Source organism: Phyllopteryx taeniolatus, chromosome 15 (assembly GCF_024500385.1).
Source record: "Phyllopteryx taeniolatus isolate TA_2022b chromosome 15, UOR_Ptae_1.2, whole genome shotgun sequence".
In the NCBI taxonomy this organism is placed as follows: Eukaryota; Metazoa; Chordata; class Actinopteri; order Syngnathiformes; family Syngnathidae; genus Phyllopteryx; species Phyllopteryx taeniolatus.
In genome coordinates this window covers 541,484-569,393 of record NC_084516.1, presented here as the reverse complement: position 1 = coordinate 569,393, position 27,910 = coordinate 541,484, and the positions used below count along the sequence as shown (strand labels likewise).

General features: G+C 47.2%; 2 protein-coding genes across 9 annotated transcripts in view; both read right to left on the bottom strand.

Annotated features, from left to right (window-relative positions):
• Nucleotides 1–21,163, bottom strand: part of LOC133490319 (unconventional myosin-XVIIIb-like) — a 28,817-nt gene extending 7,654 nt beyond the window's left edge. The window contains exons 1-29 of one of the 6 annotated variants that reach the window (XM_061800243.1): nucleotides 21,032–21,163; nucleotides 19,340–19,468; nucleotides 17,333–17,476; nucleotides 16,754–17,104; nucleotides 16,249–16,312; nucleotides 15,545–15,657; nucleotides 15,305–15,472; nucleotides 13,176–13,386; nucleotides 12,897–13,039; nucleotides 12,728–12,828; nucleotides 10,185–10,248; nucleotides 9,975–10,119; nucleotides 9,505–9,675; nucleotides 8,307–8,397; nucleotides 8,052–8,244; nucleotides 7,780–7,860; nucleotides 7,604–7,724; nucleotides 7,395–7,542; nucleotides 7,152–7,335; nucleotides 6,928–7,081; nucleotides 6,453–6,562; nucleotides 6,317–6,382; nucleotides 4,346–4,474; nucleotides 4,040–4,183; nucleotides 1,528–1,617; nucleotides 1,337–1,456; nucleotides 927–1,044; nucleotides 469–593; nucleotides 205–359 (exon numbers count right to left, since the gene is read on the bottom strand). In XM_061800243.1, coding sequence (XP_061656227.1) covers nucleotides 205–359; nucleotides 469–593; nucleotides 927–1,044; nucleotides 1,337–1,456; nucleotides 1,528–1,617; nucleotides 4,040–4,183; nucleotides 4,346–4,474; nucleotides 6,317–6,382; nucleotides 6,453–6,562; nucleotides 6,928–7,081; nucleotides 7,152–7,335; nucleotides 7,395–7,542; nucleotides 7,604–7,724; nucleotides 7,780–7,860; nucleotides 8,052–8,244; nucleotides 8,307–8,397; nucleotides 9,505–9,675; nucleotides 9,975–10,119; nucleotides 10,185–10,248; nucleotides 12,728–12,828; nucleotides 12,897–13,039; nucleotides 13,176–13,386; nucleotides 15,305–15,472; nucleotides 15,545–15,657; nucleotides 16,249–16,312; nucleotides 16,754–17,104; nucleotides 17,333–17,476; nucleotides 19,340–19,378 — 3,743 coding nt within the window. In that variant the 5' untranslated portion in view covers nucleotides 19,379–19,468; nucleotides 21,032–21,163. Of the gene's footprint in view, nucleotides 1–204; nucleotides 360–468; nucleotides 594–926; nucleotides 1,045–1,336; nucleotides 1,457–1,527; nucleotides 1,618–4,039; nucleotides 4,184–4,345; nucleotides 4,475–6,316; nucleotides 6,383–6,452; nucleotides 6,563–6,927; nucleotides 7,082–7,151; nucleotides 7,336–7,394; nucleotides 7,543–7,603; nucleotides 7,725–7,779; nucleotides 7,861–8,051; nucleotides 8,245–8,306; nucleotides 8,398–9,504; nucleotides 9,676–9,974; nucleotides 10,120–10,184; nucleotides 10,249–12,727; nucleotides 12,829–12,896; nucleotides 13,040–13,175; nucleotides 13,387–15,304; nucleotides 15,473–15,544; nucleotides 15,658–16,248; nucleotides 16,313–16,753; nucleotides 17,105–17,332; nucleotides 17,477–19,339; nucleotides 19,469–20,523; nucleotides 20,713–20,759 lie in introns of those variants that run through there. The other 5 variants (XM_061800244.1, XM_061800245.1, XM_061800246.1 and 2 more) reach the window with 5 other exon arrangements.
• Nucleotides 21,164–22,671: 1,508 nt separating this feature from the next.
• grk3 (G protein-coupled receptor kinase 3) overlaps nucleotides 22,672–27,910 on the bottom strand; it is a 48,543-nt gene continuing 43,304 nt past the window's right edge. For 2 of the 3 annotated variants that reach the window (XM_061800249.1, XM_061800250.1), the window contains 2 exons: nucleotides 27,436–27,549; nucleotides 22,672–25,158 (listed from right to left, as the gene is read on the bottom strand). In XM_061800249.1, the coding sequence (XP_061656233.1) occupies nucleotides 24,994–25,158; nucleotides 27,436–27,549 (279 nt within the window). In that variant the 3' untranslated portion in view covers nucleotides 22,672–24,993. Of the gene's footprint in view, nucleotides 25,159–27,435; nucleotides 27,550–27,910 lie in introns of those variants that run through there. The other variant, XR_009792165.1, reaches the window with a different exon arrangement.

Here is a 27,910-nt window from a genome sequence, read left to right as displayed (position 1 = left end):
AAACCAGTTCAGGGTGTACCCCGCCTCCTGCCGGATGATAGCCGGGATAGGCTCCAGCACAACCGCGACCCGCGTGAGGAGAAGCGGCTCAGAAAATGGACGGATGGATGTTTATTTTGTCGATGTGTTTATGTTCACGTGTTCGGCAGTGCGGCTACCACGCGTTAGCATCTTTTAGCATTCATTAGCATTGTCTTCAGTCACCGTCGTTGTTTGCGTTCCAGTTGGTGCGTTCGATTGTGCAGACTGTCCGTCATCACCCTGGCGTCGTGCAGGTCGTTGGCGACGCGCCGACTCTGCCGTTTAAGGTCCGTCACGGTACGCTTGGATTCGTCCAGTTGAGCCTGCAACGACGCCGCCTGCAGGCCAAGGGACACATTACAGCTAGGCTTCGGCCATTCATCAGTTTAGTCATTAGCTTGTTTTTGGCTACAAACGTCAACTATCAAGTCGTGCGCCTTCGCTGACCTTGGCGTCCAGCTGTTGCCGAGCGTGCCTCTCGACCTCCGCCTTTTCTTCGGTCTGCTGCAGACGCCGGCGAAGGAAGCCCACCTCTGTCTGGCAACACTCCAGCTGCAGAACCAGCTCGCTTTCTGTGGGGCGGCAACACCGCACTCGAAACTCCAAACCAGGTTCGCCGCACCAAATTCATTTGCAATAAATAATTATGTGCTATCATTTTAGAAAAGTGCAGACCTACATACTGAAAGATTTAAGCCCCGGACTCAAAATGTTTGAGCCCCCATTGTAGACCACAAGCTGGCGAGCTAACTGCTAGGTAGAAAGAAGAAGAGGAGGCAATGTCTTCCTTGGGGAATGCCGCCAACTTCCATCAAAAACATTCCAAACAGGATATTCCCCAACACTAAAGTGACGCCCCTGACAGCAGCGTCCAATTAGCGTGCGGACAGGAAATAGCAACCGACCTGTTCCTATTTCTGATCCTGCCACTTTCAGACTCTCCAGCGTACGACGCTTTAGATGTTCCTCCTCCAGATTTTTCTCCAGCATCTCCATTGCAACCTTGCACTGGTCGAGGCGAGCCTGGGGGGATGTGGCATTTACAGGAAGTTGTCAAAAAGGGGGCTGGTCAGGGACTGAGTGGTCAAACGGGTGGTGATGGTGACAGGAAGTGGCCTAAAAGGTTGACCGTTGGTGAAAATGAGCGACCGTTGGGGACAGTAATTGCTCAGAGCTTGGCAGTTAGGAACAGGAAGTAGTCTAAAAGTTTGGTCGTTGGGGACAGGAAGTGGTCTAAAAGTGTGGTGGCTGGGGAGAGGAAGTGCTGGTCAAATGGACGGGGGTTGGGGTCAGGAAGTGTTGACGACCGGCTCACCTGCAGGTCCTTGTTCTCCTTGCTGAGCCTCAGTCTCTCAGCTCTCTCCACATCCAAAGCCTGACCCACCGCGTCGCCGCGGAAACGCTCATCACTCAGCTCTGAGGTCACCGCCGTCAGCTACACACACACCAACTGCATCACTGTGTGTGTGTGTGTGTGTGTGCGCGTGTGCGTGTGTGAGTACAAACTTTAGTCTCGCAGGTGTCGACGGTTTGTCTCAAGTCATTTCGTTCTTTTTCGGACTTTTCCAAACGTCTTCTCAGTGCTGACACTTCGTCCTGACGACACACAAACACACACGCACACTGACGACGTGGCTGCGTGGAAGCCGAGGCTGCCACTTGGTCGGTAGCAGTCGTACCAGATTGTAAATTCGTTGGACCGTGCGCCTCAAGGACAGAGTGAGGAGTGGCACATAGTGCAAGTTGGGTTCAAGTGCTTTGTTAGTATTCGCCATGACTTGTTGCGCCGGATTACGCTGTTGGAGTGTTTGTGATTTTGTTGTCAAATTTACCATCTGTCGATCTCACCGGTACGCACTGGAAATGGGAAGGCCCAATACATATTTCCTTCTTACTTGTGGTTCTTCGTGTTCTTGTTTAAAAAGAAAAATGTTCTTAACTCCCTGTTTTGGATTCATTACAGCAGTAATGAAAAAAGTACCACCTACAAAAATATTTCCATCCTTCCATTCATTTTCTGTACTGGAGCCTATCGCAGCTATTTTCGGGCGAGAGGCGCGCTACACCCTGGTCGCCAGTCAATCGCAGGGCACATATAAACATTCGCACTCGCGGAACGGTGGACGACTGGTTCGAGCGTCTGCCTCACAGTTCTGAGGACCCGGGTTCAATTGCATGTTCTCCCCGTACCTGCGTGGCTTTTCTCCGGGCACTCCGCTTTCCTCCCACATCCCACAAACATGCACTCTGAGCCCCTCCCGGATAACCGATCTTCTCACCCTATCTCGAAGGAACCTGCGGAGGAAACTCATTTCGGCCGCTTGTATCCGGGATCTTGTTCTTTGGGTCACGACCCACAGCTGGTGAGGGGAGGAACGGAGATCGACCGGTAAATCGAGAGCTTCGCCTTTCGGCTTAGCTCCTTCTTCACCACAACGGATCGATACAAAGTCCGCATTCATGCAGACGCTGCACCGATCTGCCTGTTGATCTCCCGCTCCATTCTTAGCTCACTTGTGAACAAGACCCTGAGATACTTGAACTACTCCACTTGGGGCAGGATCTCATCCCCGACCCGGAGAGGGCACGCCACCCTTTTCCGACTGTGGACCACGATCTCAAATTTGGAGGGGCTGATTTTCCTCCCAGCCGCTTCACACTCTGCTGCGAACCGCTCCAATGAGTGTTGGAGATCACGGCTTGATGAAGCCAACAGAACCACATCATCTGCAGAAAGCAGAGATGCAATACTGAGGCCACCAAAGCGGACCCCCTCTACGCCTCGGCTGCACCTTGAAATTCTGTCCATAAAAGTAATGAACAGAATCGGTGACAAAGGGCAGCCTTGGCGGAGTCCAACCCTCACCGGAAACGAGTCCGACTTACTGCCGGCAATGCAGACCAAACTCTGACACTGGTCGTAGAGGGACCGAACAGCCCGTATCACGGGGTTCGGCACCCCATACTCCCGAAGCACCCCCCGAGGGACACTGTCGAACGCCTTCTCCAAGTCCACATAACTCATGTAGACTGGTTGGGCGAACTCCCACGCACCCCCGAGGACCCTGCCGAGGGTGTAGCGCTGGTCCGCTGTTCCACGAAAACCACACTGCTCGTCCTGAATCTGAGATTCGCCTTCCCGGCAGACCCCTGAATAGACCTTACCAGGGAGGCTGAGGAGTGGGATCCACCTGGAGTTGGAACACACCCTGAAATCAGCTGATTGGAATTTCTCCAGCTTATCGACGTCACTAGCGAAGATCTCCGTGTACCTCTGCGCTGTCAACAGAACGTACACGTGTGCACTTCTACACAGAGGCAACCAATCAGAAGAAAGGGCGCAGTCTTAGCCAAATGTGGACCAAGCAGATACAAAACCGGCTCAAACAGAATTTGCTGTCACTGGGGCCTTTTGTGGACACTCGGATGAGAAAACCAAGTTCTGTCAAATGAAACCGACACCTTGATACTAAGTCCATGTGAGGGAGTCACTCGATGGAGGTCCTAATAGACAAAATATGGGACCTTTAAAGATATGAAAATTGAAAACAAAAACTCAACTGTAATAAAATGATCAATGAAAATGTATTGCACATAAAAGTGGAGTAAAAAATGTAGTTTAAAAACAAAGTTATGAAAGTTTACATGCAAATGTGTTGTAGTAAAAAGTTCAATACAACTGCACTGTGTAGGCCATGATTATTTCGTGTACCACCAGAGGGAGCCCACATACCAATGGTGGTACATTTACATTGACATTTTATTTTAGTTCTTATTTTTGTTGTTGGTTTGAATGAAAAAGACTTTTTTCAAAGTAATATTACAGCCTGACCGAGGTCGATAACCTTTGATTCATTGAAAAAAATATTTCCCTTTTCCAAGAGTTATTTGGAGTCAGGAGTCAGACATCCTCGTCAATGTGACGATATTGGAGGTGTTGGTTAAAAAAAAAAAAACAGCAGTTTTGAGTTTTTGTTTGCAGAGGTCCTACGAGTAGCGTGCGTGCGCGCGCGTGTACCTCTTTGGCGCGCAGCCTCTCGTTGTCCATGTTGACGTCCAGCAGGGGGCGCACTCGGCAGAACAGCTTCCACCAGCTCCACTCAGACACTCCGTGCAGCACCCGCAGGTTCCTCTGCAGGCAACGCACCGCCATGTGCTGCACCTACACAAGTCCGCCTTATGACTCATGTAATAATAATCATCATCATCATCATCGTCAAATGGCCTTGAGGAGGTCCACGTTTGTGACTGGACAGACATTGTGTTTGTGCAGTTCTCCTTCGGGCCACACGAGGGGGCCAAAATTTACATCTTGGGCGCTGACCTTAAGCGTGCGGTACTTGTGTCTGGCCAGGTGACCCGCGCAGGACGCCTGAAGGTGGACCAGCCAGCCAGTCACCCGCAGGTCCCTCTGAGCCTCCAGGTGGGCCAGCACGCCGCGCTTCATGAACACCTGACGCACAACAGGAAGTCAAACGTGACAATCAATCAATCAATCCAATTTTTTTTATATAGCACAGACATCAAAAATACAGCCCAAAGTGCGTCACATTCTCAGATAAGGGAGACACTTCAAATAGCAGGAAATATCCAAAAAGGGGAGCCATTACAACCGCAGAAGATGCCACACTGGCACACCGAACAGATCTCCAAGCGTGGAGGCTTCCGGTGTGTGTGGATATGGTAAAAACCTATTTTAGTTAGATTGTTGATGTGTGGAATACAATTAATCTCAGAGTCAAAAATAACGCCCGGGTTTTTAACACATTGTGAGGGTTTAAAATCTTTTAGTTTTGGTAAAGGTTTCTCTCTCTTGCCTTCAGGACCAATAATTAAAACCTCTGTTTTATCCTGGTTGAGCTGTACGATATTCACTGCCATCCATGACTTCATGCCTAAAATACATTTAAGAAGGGTATCAAATGGCCCCGTGTCATCAGGAGACACGGCGACGTACAGCTTTGTGTCATCTGCGTAGCTGTGGAAGCTGATGTCGTGTCTCCTGATGACATCCCCAAGGGGAAGCATGTACAGATTAAAAAGAATTGGACCTAAAATTGACCCTTGAGGCACCCCACACTATATTTCATGTATGTGAACATGTATCCATACCTACAAATAAACTTCCATTTGTGAGATAAGAGCTGAACCAGTTAAAAACAGTACCAGAGAGGCCAACCAGGTTTCAAAGTCTGTTTAATAGCCTTCTCTCGGCTCCACTACTCTTTCCCATAACGTCAACATGCGGCTCATCAACTTTATTCCTCAGGTAAACACGACGCTTCAGGTGTGTTAAAAATCATGTTCTGAGATAGAAGACTGGAACTGATACCATCGATCTTGCTTCTGAAATGGTTTGCAAAGTCCTCGCAGGCTGTTTTAAAATTGGTGTTGGTTAAAAGATCGAAGGTGGAGAAAGGGAATTTGGGATTTTTTTGTTGTCTGTGATGAGTTTTGAGAAATGGAAACTTCTTGCCTGTTTGATGTGGATTTTTTGTTGTTCAGAGATAACTTCATGGTGAACTGTCTTATTTGTTTTTTCTCCACTTCCAGTCTGCACTCCTGCCATTTCATTTGAATTTTTTCATTTTGTCATTTCTCCACGGTGGAGTAGTTTTTATTTTTCTTGTTTGAGTTCAAAGTAGAGCCAATGAGTTCAATGTGCACTTCAGCCTGGTATTTAAATTTTGAACAAGAAAATCACATGATGCAGGAGGCATGTCACCAGGGGTGCTCTGTAACATCTCAATCAAATTTGCAGTCGCTTCAGAAATCAGAGCGTTTGTTTCCTCACCGTTCTCCCCGGGGTTTCCTGAGGGTTAAAAGCGGCAATGTTCAAATGTGCAGTGAGCAGACCTTAGTTTTGGTTATCAACAGAGGACACGGCGATGGATAAGCCATACATTAAAACGAGAGCCACCGTGTATCCTCTGTCCCGAGTCGGCTTTGTGAAGTGCTGTTTGAAGTCCATCCAGCTTAAAAGGTTGAACAATTATTTCGGATATTTTATCCGAGGTGTTATCAACATGCAAATCGCCAGTTCTTAAAACCCTCTTGTATGACTGACAGCAATTCAGAAAAGTCACTGATGAAACAGGCGCAATGTTGGGGCGGTCCATAAATTGTGAGACAAACGATCAGTGGGCGGCTCAAGGCATGATATTCTAATGAATTATTCATGTTAAAAGAAACCTCATTTGAGTCAATGTTTCTTTGATAAGTGACGCAGTACCGCCTCCCATCTTAGCCCATGTGACCACGTGACACACGACAGGAAGCGCACGAGCGTTCTGACCCGACTGGTGCCGACCACGATGCTCTTGGGGTCCTGGTCCAAGTCAGCCAGCAGCTCGTCCACCGCCTGAAACAAAGATGGCGGCGTTGAGTCATGTGACCCACATTAATGTAATTAGAAGACGAATATTAGGCACCTTCCTCTCATCGTGGCTGACAAACATGGAGGCGTAGCGCTTCATGATGGGCGGAGACAAAGCCTGGAAGTGGTAGCGGAAGTCGCTCAGGGTCATGTGGTCCGGGTAACCTGGCGGGGGAAACGCACACACGCACACACTATATATGAATGGGGTGCTCGACCTTTCCACATCCAATATGGCCACCAGCTCTTCATACCATCCATGTCTATGTCTCCATGTGTAGCATATGTGTATGGGTCATTTTCATACATTTCACTGAAAACGGTAAAGACGCTGAACTTTTTTTTCTCCATCTAGCAATGGTTTTTCGCCACCTTGGTTTTCTATGTGTAAACGTCTCCCGTCTTAGAAACAATTCTTACCTTTTGAATGATAACAACTGTCAATAATTCCAGTGTGGTCAAAACCATTATTAAACAAATCCTATGAAAATGACCCATAAAGTTACGTGCGTGCGTGGCGCGGCGCCGACCTGCGCGGTATATGCGGAGCATGGCCAACGTCTGCGCGGCCTTCAGTTGCGCTCTGAGCTCGGCCACGTTGAAGGCGCCGGCGGCGTCCGTCTTGGCGCTGACGCACTGCAGGAAGACAGGACGGGCGCGGCGGATCACGTTGACCAAGGCGTCCTAAGAGAGCGGAGATTCGCTCAAATCAGGGCCGGGAAAGGGGGCGGACCTTCGGGTGGCGGGCGCTTACGGCTTGCAGCTTGACGGCGATGCAGGGCGAGTGTCTGCGTAGCGCCGCCGCCCCGCCGCTCAGCGTCTTCCTGATGGTGCCGCTCCTCTGCAGCGAGCGCTGGCTGGAGCCCTCCAGGCCGCACACGCCGCAGCACAGGGGGGCCACGTGCACGCTCGTGGCGAACATGGACTTCACCGACGCTCTGGGGACAACGCCGAAACGTCACTGCCCGAGCGATCCGATGACTGCGAGACCACTCACATGTTGGAGCTGTGCAGCAGCGCGCCGGCGTTGCTCGCCACCGGGTTGTTGTGGAGCACGCCGAACCATCCCGTCAGGTCGTAGCGGACGCCGTCGTTTCCTGTCAGGTGTTGAACTTCGCAGTGCAAAGGTTGCTCGCATTGACGCACTGGACAGGCGCACGCGTCAGTCGTCATCATCATCGTCATCGTCGTGCGTGCGCATGTTACCCGTATTGCTGTAGTGACGGCACACGCGCTCCATGGCGACGCCCTCGCTGGACGCGGGTGTTAACATCTCCTCGTCCAGCGCCCAGAGGAGACCGCGAGGGCTGTCACCCGCTGCACGCACCTAACACACGCACACGTTTGTTGTGTGATGACATCATCAGCACGTGTTAGCATACCTGGGTAGGCGGCTGGTCGATGGCAGATACGATGTCAGCGGGGCTAACGTCCGGACACTCGAACTCCACCGGAATTTTCTCCTGCACGTACTCACACGCAGACGCACACACACGCACGCACACAGGCACACACACACGCACACTTGCGCATTATGGTGCACGCATGTTTGTGTGTGTGTGTGTCTGGGTGTGCGTATCATACCTGTGTGTATTTGTCCATCGTGTATGTGAATGTGTGTGCATGCGTGTGTGTGTGTGTGTCTGTGGCACACCTGTGCGTATCTGTCCATAGTGTGCGTGAACGTGTGCACGTATCGATGTTCCAGAAGTCGTTCTTGTAGGTAGTTGTGACAAAACTCGCTGACGTTTGCCGCTCGTTCCTGCGCCGCGTGGCGAGGGTTCCTCAGGCCTGGCGGGTCTACCACCATCACCGACGCCAGCGCCAACTGCTGGCCGCTCAGAGATCTGCACGCACTCGCACACGGTCAGGATGGCGTCCTTGTGCACACATTTCCTGACACACACACCTGTTGATGAGCGACACGATGGTGGTGAAAAGTTCTTCGTAGAGACCAGATGCCATCCCGTCTACGCACTGTGCCGCCGTCAACCTGGGACCTGGTCGCACGATCATCAACACACGATCGTCGTCACGTGACTCGTACACTATTAATACATGCTAAGTTAGCACAAATACATTGATTGATTGCCTTCGTTTCGAAAATGTAAGCAACAACAAAAAACCAAAAACCAACATAACAAATCAAGAACAAACAAACAAAAGGAAACAATACAAAACCAGAAAAGGTAGGTCAGAGGAGACCCCCTTCCACTCGTTCGAAAGGGGGCTGAACGTATAAACTTATCAAGGAACAATTATACTGTGCTATAAAATGTAAAATTTACTACATATAAATATTCTAAATGATTATATGTCGGTATAATAAAAAAGAGGTACACTGCATTACTATGCATTACAAAACAATGATTTTTTTTGATACACATTATATAAATAGATGTAGATCCAATGGTCCCTGTTACGGAGGCTTTTCTAGATTTGTGTACTTTGTGAAGATGATGTCTTTTTACTGTTTAAATACTTAACTTATTCCACAGTTGAACTCCATAAATACTGATACAAAGGCTCTTTTTGGTTGTGCATGTGCACGGAACTTGAAGTGTAGCTGTCTCCGTCACTTATGACCCCCCTCCTTTTCAGTTACGTAATAGTTTTGGACTGTATAAATGATGCATATGTTGTGTATTTATATGTTGTGTGTTCATCAAGTTACACAATGTATTATTCTGATGGCTCGTTTTTTGAAGAATGCACATTGCACAACGGCTGTAAAGAGCTTTTGTATGCTTCCCCAGACCTGAACAGTAATTCAAAAATGCTAATATTTAATTGAGTTGTAAAGAATATGGAGAAGTTGATTATTCAGGTAGTACTTGGCTTTGGACAGGACTGAAATGCTTCCAGATAGTTTGGTTGCTTTGTATGTGTTTTACATGATTTTTCCAGCTAATTCTATCATCAGCGGGTGGTCGCCTCTGTACTGCGCTCTCTAGTACTCTTTGTTTTTGTCATTTTTGGCGACCCCACGCCACTTACGCGAGGGAAGACTTGCTGAGCATGAGGGAGTCTACTCTGGACCTGATTTCGTCAACTTTCACAAATCCACAAAGTTTTTCATGTTAGCACAGCACGTTAGCTTGTCTCACCGTCTTCGACCTGGCTGGCGCTGTTGCGCTCTCTGCCGCCCCCTGTGGCTGTCTGCAGTAGCTGTCTCAAGTGATGCTTGAAGACGGCCGTGTGAAGCTCCTCCCCCTCGCAGCCCAGCACCCTGCTAGCGGCCTGAGCGCTATCGAAGTTCAAAAACTGCCTCCGCCCCACTGACAACACACACACGCGCGCGCGTGCGCACACACACACACACACACACACACACACAGACACCGACCAATCAGTGAAGCTAACGAAGGCGCTAATAATGACGCTACATAGGATGCTAACATCAATGCTAATGGTGATGCTAGTGAGGATGCCAACAAGGGTGCTATTAAGGATGCTAACAAGGATGCTAACAGTGATTCCAACGAGGGGGCTACTCTGATGATGATGCTAGCGAGTATGGTCTTTTGAGCACTCCAACTTCACTTCCGGTCTCTCCCCCAATCAACCTGCTGGTTACCTTTGCAGGCCCCAGCAGCTCCTAGATGGTAAATCCCGGCCAGGACGTGCCAGATGGACTTCTGCTCGCTGGCGCTGAAGGCCAGCGTTTCCATGGCAGCCAGCAGCTTGGAAAAGGCGACGGAGGCTCGCTGTTTTTCCTCCACCTGCGGACACAATGACGGGCGTCAGCAGGTCAGCAGGTGTTGATGTAGATGAGGCCAGCGGATACCTTGGTGGGAGGAGCCATTCCGAAGGAATGACGCTCTGGAAACTGATGAAGGCCGAGCTCCGTCCTGACAAGGAAGCGACCACATTAGCGTCAGCGTTAGCATTGTTGATAGAAGTCTCGGTAGCATTACTGTTAGCATCTTTGTTTGCATATTCAGCAGTATTTTAATAATAATAATAATAATAATGATGCGCTTAAATAGCGCTTTTCTAGACGCTTTACAATTTCACGCATTATTCATTCACTCCTCAGTCATACCTGGTGGTGGTAAGCTACTCGTGTAGCCACAGCCGTGGGGCAGTCTGACAGAAGCATGGCTCCCATTCTACGCATACGGCCCCTCAGCCCACCACCAAACATTCAAGCACATACATTCGTAGGGAATGCGGGTTAAGTGTCTTGCCCAGGGACACGACAATGACGACATGGGCTCCGGTTGCATGGCGTACTTTTACCCTCTGCGCCAAGGCGCTCACAATTATATACATAACATTATAATACACAAACAAGCTACAAAAATGACATATTACTGTTAGCATCAGTGATGGCATCATTGTTAGCATTGCTGTTAGCATCCCTGTTAACATTTTTGTTAAGATCATCATTAGCATTATCGTTAGCATCATTAACAGCACCTTTGTTAGCATCATCATCAGCATCACGATAAGCATCATTAATAGCACCCTCGTTAGCATCGCTGGTAGTCAAGTCAATTTCATTTGTAGAGAGTCTCAAAGGGCTTCAAAGGGCACAGTTGGCAATGATTGACTAAACCCCCCCCCCCCCCAATCGAGCATAGAAAAATGCAAAACCCCATTTGGGGGAAAAAGAAACCTTGAGAAGGGACCGCAAATGGGGGGCATCCCCATACTAGGATGACCACGCTGCAATGGACGTCGAGTGGGCAACATTTATCACATGGTATGGTGCTGCACAATGTTCATTACGATGGCATAGCACCCTCCTTAGCGTCACTGTTAGCATCATCATCATAAGCGTTATTGATAGCGCCACCATTAGCATCATCAATAGCATCATTGTTAGCATCATCGTTAGCATTAGTGTTTCCTCTAGATTGCGAACTAACGCGTGTGGTGGTTGGCAAGGCGGTGCAGGTTGGCGCCGTGGTGTTTGATAGCGCATTCAAAATAATAGAGTCAAACAAAGGTTTATGAACTGCTTATTTATTGCACATACGCAACAATATCATTTCTAGTTAGCTATTGACAAAGTTAACAAAATTTTAATGGAAGTGTTTCTGAATAGGTTTTTAACTGTGAAATGTAAACATTTCCTGTTAAAAGGGGCATTAAGTATGAGATTTATTCTCTCTGCTTTCCATCCATCCATCCATTTTCTGAGCCGCTTCTCCTCACTAGGGTCGCGGGCGTGCTGGAGCCTATCCCAGCTGTCATCGGGCAGGAGGCGGGGTACACCCTGAACTGGTTGCCAGCCAATCGCAGGGCACATACGAACAAACAACCATTCGCACTCACAGTCATGCCTACGGGCAATTTAGAGTCTCCAATTAATGCATGTTTTTGGGATGTGGGAGGAAACCGGAGTACCCGGAGAAAACCCACGCAGGCACGGGGAGAACATGCAAACTCCACACAGGCGGGGCCGGGGATTGAACCCCGGTCCTCAGAACTGTGAGGCTGACGCGCTAACCAGTCGGCCACCGTGCCGCCTCTCTCTGCTTTTTTTCATTCAAATTTTGCATTTTCATGTAAACATATTTTTCTTTGATGTAATGAACTATTTTTAACAGAAAAAAACAATACGTTAACACAAACCTATCATTGCATAATAGCATTGCTGATATTGTAAATATTTATAAGCTCCTTGTCCTGGCTGACACGGTAACCGATTCATTTCATATTTACGTGTGTGTAGCTGTTGTATTTCTCTCTGGACACTTAATTTACCTGCTAATTTGCTGTTCAGGTTGCCGTCCGCTGTAATGCAGTTACAGCATGTTAAAGGTGTACTTTACAGCAAAGCCCTCATTCTGGTGTTTCACGACTCAACCGTTCACGTTAGCTTCACGATTAGCATGCTCTTCTCTTAGCTACTACTTTCCCCCTTTAGTGATACTGGTTTGTGTCACGAGTTAGTCGCCATCTTGGTGGCGAGGATTAGTTACTTTGGAGGAGAGATTTAGATTCCACACCGTGGAAGTAAGCGTGGCACATAGCTGGTGCGAAGTTGGACTCAGAGGAAGTTAGCTTAGCGCACTGTGTAGCATCCTTGCACACTCTTGTGAGCAGCTGGGAAAGGAGGGAGGATGTGCCGTTTTATTTCGTTTTTTTTAACCAGTTTGAAGATGATTGGTTTGTATGAGCTGTCCACAAGTAGTTGACGCACAGATTCTGTCAGTCTGGAGCGCTGAACACCGACACACACACACACAAAACGCAGCTTTGCCAATCACATGATTGCATTGTCATTTTTTATTTTTTTTAATTACTAGCATCCTCCTTAGGTTCGTCGCTAGCATTTTGGCTAGCTTTGCTGTTATCACGACGCTTGCTAGCACCTACCTCATCTCTGTGCCAAGTCCCACTAGCATCTGCGAGAAGACCAGGAAGTTGCTTTCTCCTGCCGTCGTGTGACAAACTCGCCATTTGTCCAACATTATCGTCTGAGGTGGGAAAACGCAAGGTCAGGCATCACGTCCAAGGTCGCAGTTCTGTATGTGTATGCGTTTGCCTGCAGGTGTCCGGCGGCGGCCCGTCCAGCGTGGTTGAAGTCCAAAGAGAAAAGCATGGCGAAGCGCGAGGAGGCATCACTGTACGTCGAAGTCACGCAACCAAAAGACTTCAACACCGTAAACATGGCCTGCACGCGATCCACTGCAAGAAAACATAGCACCCTTCCTCTTTACTTCCTGGTTGTAAGGAAACACTTTCTGTTTGTCACTTCACACTTCCTGTTTACATTGAGTGTCTTCAAAGGGTTAGCTGGCGCAGTTAGCATTAGGAGACTGACCGCTCACGTTGGGTCCGACGGTTCCGGCTTGTTTGAGCAGCGCGACGGTGAAGGCCTGACAAGTGGCCGTCTTGCCGGTGCCGCTGCGTCCAGTCGCGCACACGCAGTGGTCCCGCCGGGTGTCCACCATCGACACGTATACCCGCTTGACCAGGGCGGCCAGAGCGGCTGGAGCGTCCCACCCCGACTCGCCGCGCCGCGATTTTGGAGTCTAATGGAGCAGAAGGACACCAAAAGTCAAACATGATGGACATCAGAGACAAATACACACGGTCGCTCACAAAAGCGAGCACACCCCTTAGTGAAAATGTGATACTGTAGGCCTACATACGTAGACGATTCATTTAGAGATCAATTGTACGTTGACTTCTCTCAGGACTAGAAGCTTCTCTTGAGATGAGCACCCTTTCTTAGGACTAGAACCCTCACTCGAGACTACACCGTTATTTTAGTACTAGTACCTTCTCTCAGGATTTAAAAGCTCTCAAAAAAAGAACCGTCCCTCTAGACTACAACCTCTCAGGAACAAAACCTATCGGGACTACAACCTTATCTCAGGTCTAAAACATTTATTTGGGACTAAGACGTTCTCTCCGGACTACAACATTCACTTGGGATTATAACCTTCTCTCAGGACAACAATCTTCTCTCTTAGGACTAGAACCTTCCCTCAGGATAAGTGCTTTCACTTATGATAATTACCTACTCTTGGGAGAAGACTGGTTCAGAATTGTATCTCCGGTCTTGCACCTACTCTTGGTACTAATACCTTCCCTAGAACCTTATTTCAAGACGAGAACCTTAATTTGGAGCTAGACCGTTCTCTTGGGACTACCACCTGCACACAGGAGTACAAACTTTTCTCAAAACTTCAATTTTCTCTCTAGATTAGTTCCTTCACTCAAAACTACAATATTGTCACTTGGGACTAGAGCCTTCTAAAGGGACAAGAACCTTCTCGTGGAATGAGAACCTTGTCTCTGGTATCACACATTCTCTCAGGATTAGTACCGCCTCTTGTGACTTGAACCTTCACTTGGGACTAATCTATTCTCTTGGTATTATGTATAAATATACTTATATATACTTTCTCACTGGACTAAAATCTTTCTTTCAAGACTGGACCCATCACGCTGGACTACAACCTTCTCTCAGGAATAAAACCTCTTGGGACGAGAACCTTTTTTTGGGACTAGAACCTTAATTTGGGACTAGACTGTTCTCTTGCGACGAGTACCTTTCTTGGGACGAGAACCTTCTCCCTGGTCTAGCACCTCTCAGGACTAGTACCTTCTCAAATGGCAAGCACCTTTTCTTGGTACAAGAAGCTTGTCTATAGTTAACAGGGAGGTCTGCCACATCCAATATGGCATTTCCATACAATACAGGAAGTCCACGATTTACGAACGAGTTCCGTTCCTACGCTGGCGACGTAACACGATTTTCAGCGTAAGTCGGATTTCACCGCTAAAGTCGAAATTTACGGCGAAATACTTCTGTTACGGGTATTGTCGCACGCGATTGTGACAGCAAGCTCAGTGTGTGTGGGCGTGTGCGTCGACGTGTGAGTGAGACGGGACTGCGAAGGAGGAAGGAGTGTGCGCCGGTGCGAGTGTGTACAGTGGCAAGTGTCGTGACGGCGACCGGGGAAGAGTAGCGATTAGCGGAGGACGCGTTGATGTCGAATGTGCAGAGGAGCTAAGGAAGCCATCGAAGCAGCAAATCGGCGCTTTGTGCCTTTATTGTTGCCGCCACCCGGCTCAGCTGCGCAACGAGAGAAGGGAGTTCACCCTTCCGTCTCCCGACCACGGTCAGGTGACCGTAGCGGGAAAGGTTAACACTTTGTATAAAGAAACTAAAATACATTCAAATAAAAAAAAAGATGCTGTACTTACCATTACTGCTGAGAGTGTGAAAAAAGGAGGGTGAAAAAGGCAAAGATACTCCCGGCGCACAAACACAGACAAGCGCTATGCGCTAGCTAAGCAGAAACACTATGCTGCCGGGACAAAATGGCGGACGAGGCACGGGCGTCGTAAAGTCGAAACGTCGTAGGTCGAGTACGTCGTAACTCGAGGACTTCCTGTAGGTTTCTATGCTAACATGCTAACGTGCCACCGGTGTGTCACCTTGCTGTGAGTGTGCAGAGGCGGCCAGAGGTTGACGAGGTTGGGTCCGGCGTGCGTCAGCGGCATGTTAGCCTTAGACCGGCTGATGAGCGCGTGCAGGACGCCGCTCTCGTTGATGCTCGGTAGCTCGCTCAGGTCCTCGCACAGGTCCAGGTGGGTGGGGTTACACTGAGGAGGAGGGGTCGCCTTCATTAAAAAATTCTCTTAAAAAATGTATCAAATTTGGGTCATATGACTGACTTTGTCAACGTGGTCTTCTGCAACGTCAAGCAGCGAGCCGTCGGTGTGGAGGCGGAGTCTCACGTGGCCTTGGGGAAGGTCGGGTGTCCCTTCGTCGGGCTTCAGCTGAGTGGCTGAAGAGACCGATCACAACAGATTTAAAATCTCAAGATTTATCTCGGGACTACGATATTCTCGCTTGGAACTAGTGTAGAATATTTTCTCTGGATTAGAGCCTTCTCTTGGGACGAGTACGTTCTCCTAGGACTACAACCTTCTCTCCGGTCTAGCACCTACACTAAGGAATACTGTAGTCATTATATCAGGACTAGAACCTTATTTTGAGACTAGAACCTAAACTTGGCACAAGACCGTTTTCTTGGAACTACAACCTTTTCTCAGGAGTACAATCTCTGTTTGGACTAGAATCTCAAGATTAGAGTCTTCTCTTGGGATGAGTAACAAGGGTATAGAACCTTCTCTCTGGTCTAGCACCTTCTCCCAGGACTAGTACCTTTTCTTGGGACTGGAACTTTACCTCAGTACTAGAATATTCTCTTGTTGTTTAGGTGAAATGTGGCGACCGATTTTGAATCTCAGGACTAGAACCTTAACTCGGGATTAGTCAATTTTCACGGGATGAGTATATTGTCTTGGGACTAGAACTGCCTCTCTGGTCTAAAAGTTGATCGTTACGCTTTCGCGCGGCAACGGCATTAACGTACCCAGCGTGAATCCGTCCTTCTGCACGTACCAAACAGTTCCCGCCTCGTACCACACGTCCTTCACCTGACAAGCACAGCACACGCTTTGATGGTCTTTCAGGTGTTTTGGTGTGTTCTTGAGTTCTACAGTGTTTTGAATGTGTGTCGATGCATTGTAGAGCAGTGGTTCCCAACATTTTTTTTCCGCCAGGGACCAGTTGATGGAAGTACATATTATTTGCAGACCGACAACAATTTTTGCCTGGGTCAGGGGCTCAGGGGTGGGGTTTTGGGATGCTGAAGGCCTTTCCCGATCGGAAGCTAATCATCAACGGGGTGAGGTACCGAATGTCCTGTCTCCCGCTCCGCTAAAAGAAATTAAAGAAATTAAAACATTAAAATGTTTTTTTTTTTTCAGTTCTATCTGTGCGGCCCGGTACTTCTATCTGTGCGGACCGGTGGTTGGAGACCACTGTTCTAGAGTGCCTCTTGTGGTTTATTTGGAAGTCTTCTGTTTTGTAAGTACCTTCTCCCTGTCACATTCGGTCACGGTGGCATATGCTAGTCTTCCTTCAGGTTCCTGACGTTCCTCAGTTTTTTCCTTTGTCTTCACTTGCTCCTCCTCCCACAGGCTTACCTCCGCCCCCTCGTTCTCACGCGTGCCCCTGGTTTGCGGCTCCGGCATGACCTCCCGTCGGGTTTCCGTCTTCCTGGGGAGAGCGGCGCTCCTCTGGGACGACGGTGGGCGGGGTGAGTGGGCGGAGACAGGGGCGTCGCCATGCTTTTCAGCTCGCAGCAACATCTCCGCTTCCAGGATGGGTGGAGTCTGATCCGGAAGCAGGAACTGTTGCACCAAGTCGTCGCTAAGTTTGCTTGGCTGGTGGAGGAAAAACAAACAAGCTTTATGAACTAACAAAGATGCTAATGCTAAGACCTCAACTTCCTTATATGCTGCCCCCTGCTAGCTTGGCGGTATCGTGGAAACACATCAAGCATGTGCTTTATAAATGAGCTGTATTATTATTATTATCTTTGCTAAAGTTAGAGATGAAACCTAGTCTCCATGCTATGCTAACAAGCTAGTGACCAAAACGAAAACCCTCACTGGTTTCTCGTCTTTGACGTCAGGCTCTTTTTGTTTGGTTTCCTTCTCGGAGTCTCGGACCAGCTGCTTGAGGAAGCCGCCCGGGAGGGCTGAGAGGGGCGGCGGTGGTACCAGGGCCACCACTGGTTGATTCTCCTCCTGAATCTGGGGTCACATCATCCGTTAGACCACAAACCAGTTCTCTTGTTAGCGTGCTATTGCTAATGAGACACAAAGTGCAGGTGGATGAAGCTTAAAAAAAGCTATAGGTTCTGAGCTAATAATGCAAGGTCACTAAACTAAGATCACCAGCAAAGGAGAAAAAAATTAATGTAAAACCAAAACTTTATCTTTTTATTATTACTGGTGTTAGTATTAGTAGTTTGTGTGCAAAGAGACCATGCTAGCTAATTAGCATTCCAAAGCACTAAGATCCAATCAGCATTTTCACATCGTATTGATTTGAAGTATCAGTTCCAAAGTGAACTGAGTCGGGACTCAGGACAAAGTCTTGAGGGATGCCTCGGTGATGCTAAATTTACAACTGACTTCTTTTGGGGACCATACCTGGACCTGGTCACTTCAGACTAGGACGAGAATTGATCTGATGACTTGGAACTTGACCTCATGATTTGAGACTAGAGATTGGGACTAATGATTTAGTACTTGTTGAAGATTTCGGAACAGAAGACTTGGACCTGTTTACATGGGACTTGTTTGGTAGTTAGACTTGATGACTTCAAAGTTGTAGGGTAGGACATAATGACTTGGGACTTGGAACTGATGACTTCGACCTGACGAGTACAGACATGGACCTAAGAATTTAGGACTTGTTTGTGGTTTAGACCTGACAACTAGAGAGTTGGAGATCAGGACATAATCAACTGGATCTTGTTAAAGACTTTGATCTAATGATTCGGTATTTGACCTAATGATCTGGGAGAAACTTTGACTTGAGACTTGGACCTGATGACTTCACACTTGTTTGTGTCTTGCACTTGATGACTTGGGACTTTGATCGAGACTTGGTATAGAAGACCCGGGACTAGAGATTTTGACCTGATGACGTGGGACTTGACCTCCTTACTCGAGACTAGAGATTGGGGCCTAATGAGTTGGGATTTTTTGAAGATTCTGAACTGAGGATGTGGGACAAGAGACTTGGACTTGGTTTGTTTGGGACATTGACCTGATGACTTGAAAGTTGTATGTCAGGACATAAGGATTTGGGACTTGGACCTATTGAGTACAGACTTGGACCTGAAGAACTGGAACATTTTTGGGGCTTCGACCTGACGACTTGAGAGGTTGAGATCAAGACATGACTTGGGACTTGCTTGGGACTTTGACCAAATGACATAAGGGCTGCAGATTAGAACCAATGACTTTGGTTTTGTCGAAAACTTGAATCTAATGACTTGGTATTTGACTTGATGATCTGGGACTAAAGATTTGACTTGAGACTGGGTCCTGGTGGGCGGCACGGTGGACGACTGGTTAAAGTGTCAGCCTCACAGTTCTGGGGACCGGGGTTCAATCCCCGGCCCCGCCTGTGAAGAGTTTGCATGTTCTCCCCGTGCCTGCGTGGCTTTTCTCCGGCCACTCCGCTTTCCTCACATGCATTCATTGGAGACTCTAAATTGCCCGTAGGTGTGACTGTGAAGTGTGAATGGTTGTTTGTTTGTATGTGCCCTGCGATTGGCTGGCAACCAGTTCAGGGTGTACCCCGCCTCCACCCCGATGATAGCTGGGATAGGCTCCAGCACGCCCGCGACCCGTGTGAGGAGAAACGGCTCAGAAAATGGATGGACGGATGGGTCCTGGTGACTTGACACTTGTTTGGGACTTGGACTTGATGACTTGGGAGTCTGAGATAAGGATCTAATGACTTGGGACTTGTTGGAGACTTAATACTAGTGACTTGGACCTGTTGACTTGGGACTTGTTTTGGACTAGAGGACATGCATCAGGTCAACAGCTCATTGCCTGTACACACACGCAGACACGTGCAACATGCGTGGGGCGCACCTTCTTCTCCCAAAGTTTTAAGCGTGATGACAGCGCCATGTTTGTGTGGTTTTTGGTGGGCGGGGTTGTAGGGTGTGTGGGGGCGGGGTCAGAGTGATGGCAGCCCGGTGTGATGTCACAGACGGCAACCTGAGGGGAACCAAGTCACATGCACGCACGTGTACATCATCATCATCATCATCATCATCATCATCATGCTGCTGCTCAAGTTTCAGTCAACAAAATGTTTTTCGCGACCAAGTTAGTGTAAGATGTCGCAACATGTCACGATCGCACCACTTTCATTCTGGAGGGGCGGTTGACGCTTTCATCGCGACTCAAACGGCAAAAAGTGAAAATCAATTCCTTCGAGGTGTTTTTCTGTTAGCGGGAGACTTCTGAGTTCACGTGGGATCCCCTCAAATCCTTCCCGGATAGCAGTTTTCATTCTGAGAGGTGATTTTGTCATGTCTCAAATAGCAAACACTGAAAATGAATTGGTTTTTTTTGTACGATAGTGGGACAACTTCGTTAATAAAGGATGATGTATTTGTGTTGGAAAATGTCATATTTGATTTTTTCGAGTTTTTGATTTTGTTCTCAAACATCTTACGCTAAGTACCACCTTACGCTAAGTACCAAATTCTTAGCTGTACAAGTACCACTATGATGACCAACATTAAAAGTCATCCAAAATGAGGCAAATGTTTTCTTCCTATCAAGAAAAACAGGAAAATGTCCATTTTTTTGGAGCCACTGTAGCATGACGCACAATTTGAACAGTAACACTGTTGTTTTGTTGTGATATACCGTTGCACTCTCACATGAACAACAGCTAGCGCCCTAAAAGTATGTTTCATCGCTAATATGTTGAAAAATGGCTAATTGATTAGGGTGTCATTGATTAAAATGATACGTCGGGAGAGTTCATCCCATCCTCGCAAGTCAACCCAAGCAATTGAATTGAAGAAGAAAGTGCGATTGAATTTAAACAATTCACCATGTTCTTTGTCATACTTGCGTACAACTTTGAGAATCACCGGTTTCAGTGTCTCTGTAAGTCAAAGCTATAAAAATCAACTTCCCAGATGTTTCATTGTTTGACCTCTTTGCAAACATAATACACCGCACAAGTAACTTTGTCTTCAAGTATTTTCTATTGGAGCAAGTCATTTCCCCCACAACATATTACAACAGGACTGTACCGTTTGTTATTCTGGAGGAAGGAGGATGTTTTTGTCACGACTCAAATGGCAAAAAGTGAAAATAAATTCTTCAGAGAAAATGGTGGCCTGTTTGTCTGTCCAATTGTTAGCTGAGCAGGACCGGACTGTACCACATTTCCTAGTATAGGGGTTAACAATGTAGTCACGACTGGAGCGGCACAACTTTCAATAAAACGCCGAATTATTAGTTATGAGGCCACTAAAGCGGACTGTACCCTTTGGGCCTTGGCCGTGAGGGCAGCTCACAGCACTTTTTGTAGACTCTTTGATCCAAAGTGACATCACAGACCAACGCTTGGCTCCTCCCACTTTGCTGGGAACCAGATCCAGATGCGGACAAATTCCCCACGAAGGCCACCGCAAAAACCAAATCCCGTCCAGCAGCAAAGTCTCAGGCCTCAGGGCTCCCCAAAAAACTCCCTTCGAGTGCTACCAAAAACAAGAAAACTCAAAATAAACTAATTCAGAATTAAAAGAATCAAGTTACCGTTAAGGAGGTCTACGAGGTCCGAAGAGGAGGACTGGACTCTCTGCGAACCTTCCTGCTGCCTGGTGTGTCCGAGTGGCGTAACTCTCAACAAGTAAGAGACGTGTCCTATAAATAAAACCCTGGGGGGTCGCGGAGGGGGGGCACCGACACCACTCCGGGGAAGGGGAGAACTGCTTAAAACTTGAACTTTTGTGTGAACACCACTAGAGAATGTTCTTGGAGGACTACAAACTCATTTATACAAACATTTTATTAGTGGAATGTATTTTTTATTTTTGAGGGGTGACAAATGGCATGTTCGGGGGTGTTGGTACCTCAGCTGTCACTTTGATTGACGGCTGCAGCTGAAGAGAGGGGGAGGGAGGGGCGGAGTCACACAGGTGGGCGGGGTCGTGTGAGATGGCCCACTTCTCATACGGGCTCGCTCGACAAAAAAATAAAAGCTTTCTTACCCAATATTCAAATAAAACAGGAACACAAGTGGGGGGCGGAAAAAAGAGAGGTTTAGATTCACCAATAATTACCAAAGTCTTGACGTGTCAAGGAGATCAATCAATTTTCCCCAAATTTGGTCAAACTCAGCTTTTGGAATTCTCAGGCAGTTGGTTAGCTTTTCAATTTCATACAACTTTAAAACTATGACATCATTTGAACGTTGACACGACCACTTGAAAATTCCGTCACCGCTTACAAATCAGGACTTGAGACTATAGACTTTGAACTCAGGACCCCAGACCTGCTTGAGATCTGGACCTGGGGCTTGCGGACATTTGACTCTACTTGGACCCTATAATCTGGAACTTGAAACTTGGACCTGAAAAAAAAAAATGGAAAAAAAGCTATACTGTACTACAAGTTGCTCATAACACACGGTTACTAAAATTCTAGCAAAGTTGGAAGAGATGAAAGGAAAATGCAAATATTGATCTTTTTATGACTGCTAGTGTAAGTATTAGTAGTTTGTGTGGAAATACACCATGCTAGCTAGGCAGCATTCCAAAACGCTAACATTTACCAAAACAAGAGTTTTACGGACTTGATTCGAAGTGTAAGTTCCAAAGTGAAACAAGCATCGAAAAGACAAAAACAACTCAGGACAGAGCTTTGAGGGACGTCTCAGTGGCGCTAAATTAACAACTGATGTTTTGGGGCCTAGACTTGGACCTGATCGCTTGAAAGTAGGACTAGAATTGATCTGATGACGTGAGACTAGACCTGTTGATCTGCTATTAGAGACTTGGACCTGATGACCAGGGACTTGAAAACTATTCCTGATGACCAGGAACTGGACTTCGTCCTGTGGACTACAAATTTGGACTGATAACCTGGAGCTTGAAAATTGTACCTCATGACCTGGGACTTAGAGACTTGGACCAGATAACTTAGGAAGTAAAACTTCAACCTGATGACCTGGAACTTAAAATCTTGACCAGATGAATTGGGACCAGAGACTCGAGGCAAGTCCTGCTTCGACTGGTAAAGGCAACAGGAAGTGAGCCAGACTAAAAAAGTTTTAGTTTTAACTGTTGGTGGTCCAACTTCCTGTGTGTCAACGATGATATCATGGCAATAATCAATAATTCATCATAATCCACAATGACGTGAGGCGCATCCCTAATAAAAAGACCAGAGGAGGCTTTTGTTTTGAAAGTCTTTATGTGCAAGATTGTTCACCACAAACACCTGAAAGAAAATCACAATAAAATCCCCCAAATGTTCTTGAATTTTTTTCTACATTAAATCTTTTAAATAAACGTAAAGCTTTCTTATACACATATATTTCTTTATTTCATTTATTTATACTTTTATTTTGTCACTGTGCTCCGGTAGCGTCCAAACAGCATGAACAGGAAGTGGGGAGTGGCGGCGGTCACGCGATTGGTCAGTTTTTGTTCCCTTGGGAGAAACGGCGACCGGCCACCATCTTGTCGGCGCGACGGGACGTGTAAGGCTTCCCGCTGGCTCCGCCCCCTTCGTTTGGCACATTGACACTAGCATGTAGCGAGTTAGCACATGGCGCTAAAAAAGATGCACGGACGAACGACACAAAATGAAAAGCCTAAAAAAAATGAAAAAGACACCGCGAGAGGTGCGACGGTGCCCACCCGCCGTCACAAACAAAACAAACCAGCAAGCCAACCGGCGCTAACGATGCTAATCGGGCGAACCACGCTCACTCCTCCGCCGCACTCGACGGCTCAGTCACAGGGCTCCTTTCGGCGTCACCATTGCTAGCGCCGCCATGCTCTTTCACGACGGAACGCTCTAGAACATTCAAGAATGATTTTGAATGAAGTATATAGATATACAACATACAACCCTCTAGAATGCGGTACAACACTGTAGAACGTTCATGGTGTAACACTAAAACACTATAACATTGCAGAACTCTCTAGATCCTAGAATGTTATAGAACATTGTTGTCATCCTACAACATTCATTTTGGAATTCCTAGAATGTCGTAGACCCTTCTAGAATAATGGTTTATGTTGTAGACTAAGTATATTTCAGAACCTTCTAAATTGTTCTAAAAAATTGTAGAACATTTATTCCAGGCATTACAGTTGTGTTTAGAACTTTCTAGAACATTCTACAAAGTACTGTAGATGAAACATTAAGATTGAAATATTCTAGAACATTGCATTATATGCTAGAATGTTTTATGTTGTAAACGCTCCTAGTACGTTGTAGCTCTTTCTTGACTGTTGTACAAAGTTGTAGAACAATCATTTTTTTACCATTCCAGGCATTATAGTTCAGTTTTTAAAATATTTTAAAATGTAGTCATACATTTATTTTGGAACATTCTACAATATAGTACATCATGCTGGGATGTTTTGGAATGTAGATTGCTCTATAATGTTGTAGAACATTCTACTATGTTGGAAACATTTATTGTCAAACACTAGAACGCTCAAAAATAGTTGTAGATAACTATAGTGATGCAGAACCTTGTAGAACATTCATTGTCAAAGACCAGAACGCTCCATAATGTTGCAGAACCCTCTGGATCCAGCTAGGTTTTAAAAAATTATTTTTGGAGCATATTCGAGAACAATTTGAATTTGTTTATACTGTTATAGAACATTCTAGAACGCTTGAAAATGCCGAATAATACAGATTGTTCATTAGCAATCACCAGAATGCTCTCTTATATTGCAGAACCCACGAGATCCTTCTAGAATGTTGAGGTACATTCTGGAAAATTAGTTTTAGCATGTTGTAGAAAACACTGTCCAGCATGCTACACTGTAGTTTGTTTCGAACTTCATTCTAGAACATTCTAGAGCGTGTCCCTGTTCTGCACTCTGCACCAAAAACTCATTTGGGTGTTTCTAGCACCAACTAAGATGCTAACAGGGCTAATGTTGATTGACTCTGCCTCCTTTCAGAGCTCACTTCCTGTTTCCTGTGAGAATGCAGCGTCGCCATGGTGACAAATAACTACTTCCTGTCTTAGCCCCGCCCCTCCCTCCCTCTACCCATACAGATGCTGTTGCAAACACTGAACACAAATATATACAAGACTCCCCTGACGCCCCCCAACCAGTGTGTGTAGTTACCATAGCAACATAGTGCAGCGGAATCGCAGAGTCTTTACCGACTGGGTGAGCGGCAGCCAATCAGAGACGAGTTTGTGTTGTGTTCACTTCCTGTTTGCCGCAGTGGAATGTTCAGCCCGCCCCCTCCAGTAAGAGGCCATGTTGGCACTTGACGCACTTCATAATACTTGGGGGGGGGGGGGCGTGCCCCTGGGGTCCTTGCTAGAGTGGGGGGCGGGGGTGTGTTGAGGGGTCCTGGGTGGGGGGGTTCATGCAAAGTTCTTCACATGCTGCTTCTGCTCCACATCTGGCAAAGTCCCATGGCGGGAAAACTACAATTGGTCGTAACGCGTGTGTGAGAGTGCGCATGTGTGCGTGTGTGTGTATAGCATGTATTGTGCGTGCGTGCGTGCGCATTCACAGGCCGTTGCTGTTGCGGTGCGTGAGGGGGGGTTTGGAGAGCTCCACCACGCCGCCGGTGCGACTCTTGCCGATGACCTTGGGAGCACGACGCAGCAATTTCTGAGCTTCGGTGAATGCCTCGGTCAGCTCCTTCTTCCACTGCACCAACTCGGGATCGCTCTGCGGACAACAGCAGCGACAGTGAAAAGTTTGCGCGTGTACGCGTACGGGCCTTTCAGTGTGAGTCCGAGCATGTGCACGCAGGTGTGGGCGTGTGTACGTACACATGTATGTGTGTGTGTGTTGGCAGGTACATGCAAGTGTGTGTATGTGTGTGGGTCCATGCGTGTGTGTTGGTGTGAATGTAGGTTAGGGTATTTATGCGCGTGCTTACAGGTGTCCGTGTGTGTGCGCGCACACATTAGGGAAGAGGGACGGTTTCTGAAAATCATCCAACCGGTTTGGTCTGACTGTTTCGGTTCGGGCCGCATGTGTTCCGTTCGTTTCATAACATGCACAACTCCCCCCCCCCCCCCATTTATAAATGAGGCGACAATGTCACGCCACAGCACAGTAGCAAGTTAGCCGAGATGGCGCCGCGGCACGTCATCTTTGTCATGCCGTCCAGCGATGCAGCAGCCAATCAAATCGCAGCGGGGCGCGTCTGGAGAGAACAGACACAGAGCTGCGAGAAACAGTAAGCTTACGACGGCATTTCCGCGTCTTTCTCTCTCCGACGTAAGCTCTCCGACTGCGTCCGACTCACAACTGTCCACTTGACGACCCTCCTTCCCGCCGACGGCTCAAGCAACAAGGTCCTCAAAAAAGTACCGCGGAAGTGATATCGCTATAATGTTGGTGACTGACTGAGATGTTTTGATTAGCACGGAAACTTTGCTTCACGTGAGGATACGCGATGCTAGCATGTAGCGACCTAGCCTTTAAAAAGTGGAAGACAGGACCTGAGAACTGGTGCAATTCCGACACCATTGACCTTATTTGGACGTAAATACTCTCAAATTAAAGCGGAAAAGCAGCAGTTAAAGCACATCTTATTTGTTTCATTTCAAATTCAATGTGGTGGCGCTTTAGCCAAAAACATGTATTTGTGGACTTGACCGGAAGCGTATAGCAATGCTGCTACTAACATAAGAATGAAGTTTATAGTGAACTTTCTGCATAAGCCGAGCTCAATCACGTTTGATCAGAAGACCTTTGCTGAGCCAAGGCACCTAATTTACATATGAAAAATCCCACGGTTAACCGCCAAACCAATTTGTCCAATTTAGTCACAAATGTACTTTAGTCAGTATGTAATCTGGGGTTGTTTAGTTGAGCACAAAGCTGATATACACGATATTGCCAAAAGTATTGGCTCCTCTGCCTTGACTCACACATGATCTAAAGTAACATCCCTTTCTTAATCCATAGGTTCAATATGACGTCGGTCCACCCTTTGCAGTTATAACAGCTTCAACTCTTGCGGGAAGGCTGTGCACAAGGTTGAGGAGTGAGCTTATGGGAATTTATGAGCATTCTTCCAAAAGCGCATTTTTGAGGTCACACACTGATGTTGGACGAGAAGGCCTGGCTCTCGGTCTCCGCCCCAATTCATTTCAAATGTGTTCTATCGGGTTGAGATCCGGACTCTGTGCAGGCCAGGCAAGTTCATCCACACCAGACTCTGTCATCCATGTCTTTATGGACCTCTCTTTGTGCACTGGTACACAGCCATGTTAGAAATGGAAGAACTGTTCCCACAAAGTTGGGAGCATGGAAATATCCAAAAGACTAGCTCCTTAGTTCCAATGAAAGGAACGCTGAAGGATTCGGCATACCAAGAGATTTTGGACAATTGCATGCTCCCAACTTTGTGGGATCAATTTGGAGCTGTCCCCTTCCTGCTCCAACGTCACTGTGCACCAATGCACAAAGCAAGGTCCAGAAAGACATGGATGACAGAGTCTGGTGTGGAGGAACTTGATTGGCCTGCACAGTCCTGACCTCAACCCAATAGAACACATCTGAAATGAATTAGGGCGGAGACTGAGAGCCAGCCCTTCTCGTCCAACATCAGTGTGTGACCTCACAAATGCGCTTCTGGAAGAATGCTCATCAATTCTCATAAGCTCACTCCTAAACCTTGTGAACATCCTTTTCAGAAGAATTAAAGCTGTTAAGTGTGGACGAATATCACATTGAACCCTATTGATTAAGAAGGGGATGCCACTTCAGATCATATTAGGAGTTACAGCAGATGAGCCAGTACTTTTGTCACTATCGTGCATTTGCAGATAGCCAACCTATTCTTTTGTATGAACAGGTGGACACGCTCAATAGTAAATGAGAACAAAAAAGTTGCGCGTGCCGAACCCAACGGGACACATGCGGACCGAACTGAACCATCTGGATGCTTTTCAAAAACCCTTTCGCCCCGAGTGTGTGTGCGTGCGTTACCTCGCACTGCAGCACAAATTGTTTCCCTCCTTTGATACGCAGCAGGATGCACTTTTTGTCTTTAATCTGCGTCTCCTCCACAGAAACGATTTGCTCCATCGTCAGAAGGTTTTGCTGCGACACAAAGAGTCAAACTATAAGACGAGGATGCAAAGCATCGTGGGAAACAGGAAGCGCAAGTGACATGCTGTGACAACGCGAGAGACGACGTGACGAAAACATTGCGACATGGAGAATCCCAGCTCCCGCGCTGAACAACCTCTGAAGAGGAAGAAGGCAGATTCATCGACTTGGACTGAAGATTTACTCACGGGCCAGTGCCCCCCACTCAATCGACAAGAAATCATAAATTACACTCGACTTGCTGCGCCAAGTGATCACCGAGCTCAAAAACAGGTCGAGGAGCTACGATTAGATCATGCTGCACTTCGATCAAACTTGATATCCACAACAGCGGAATTGAAAACGCTCAGAA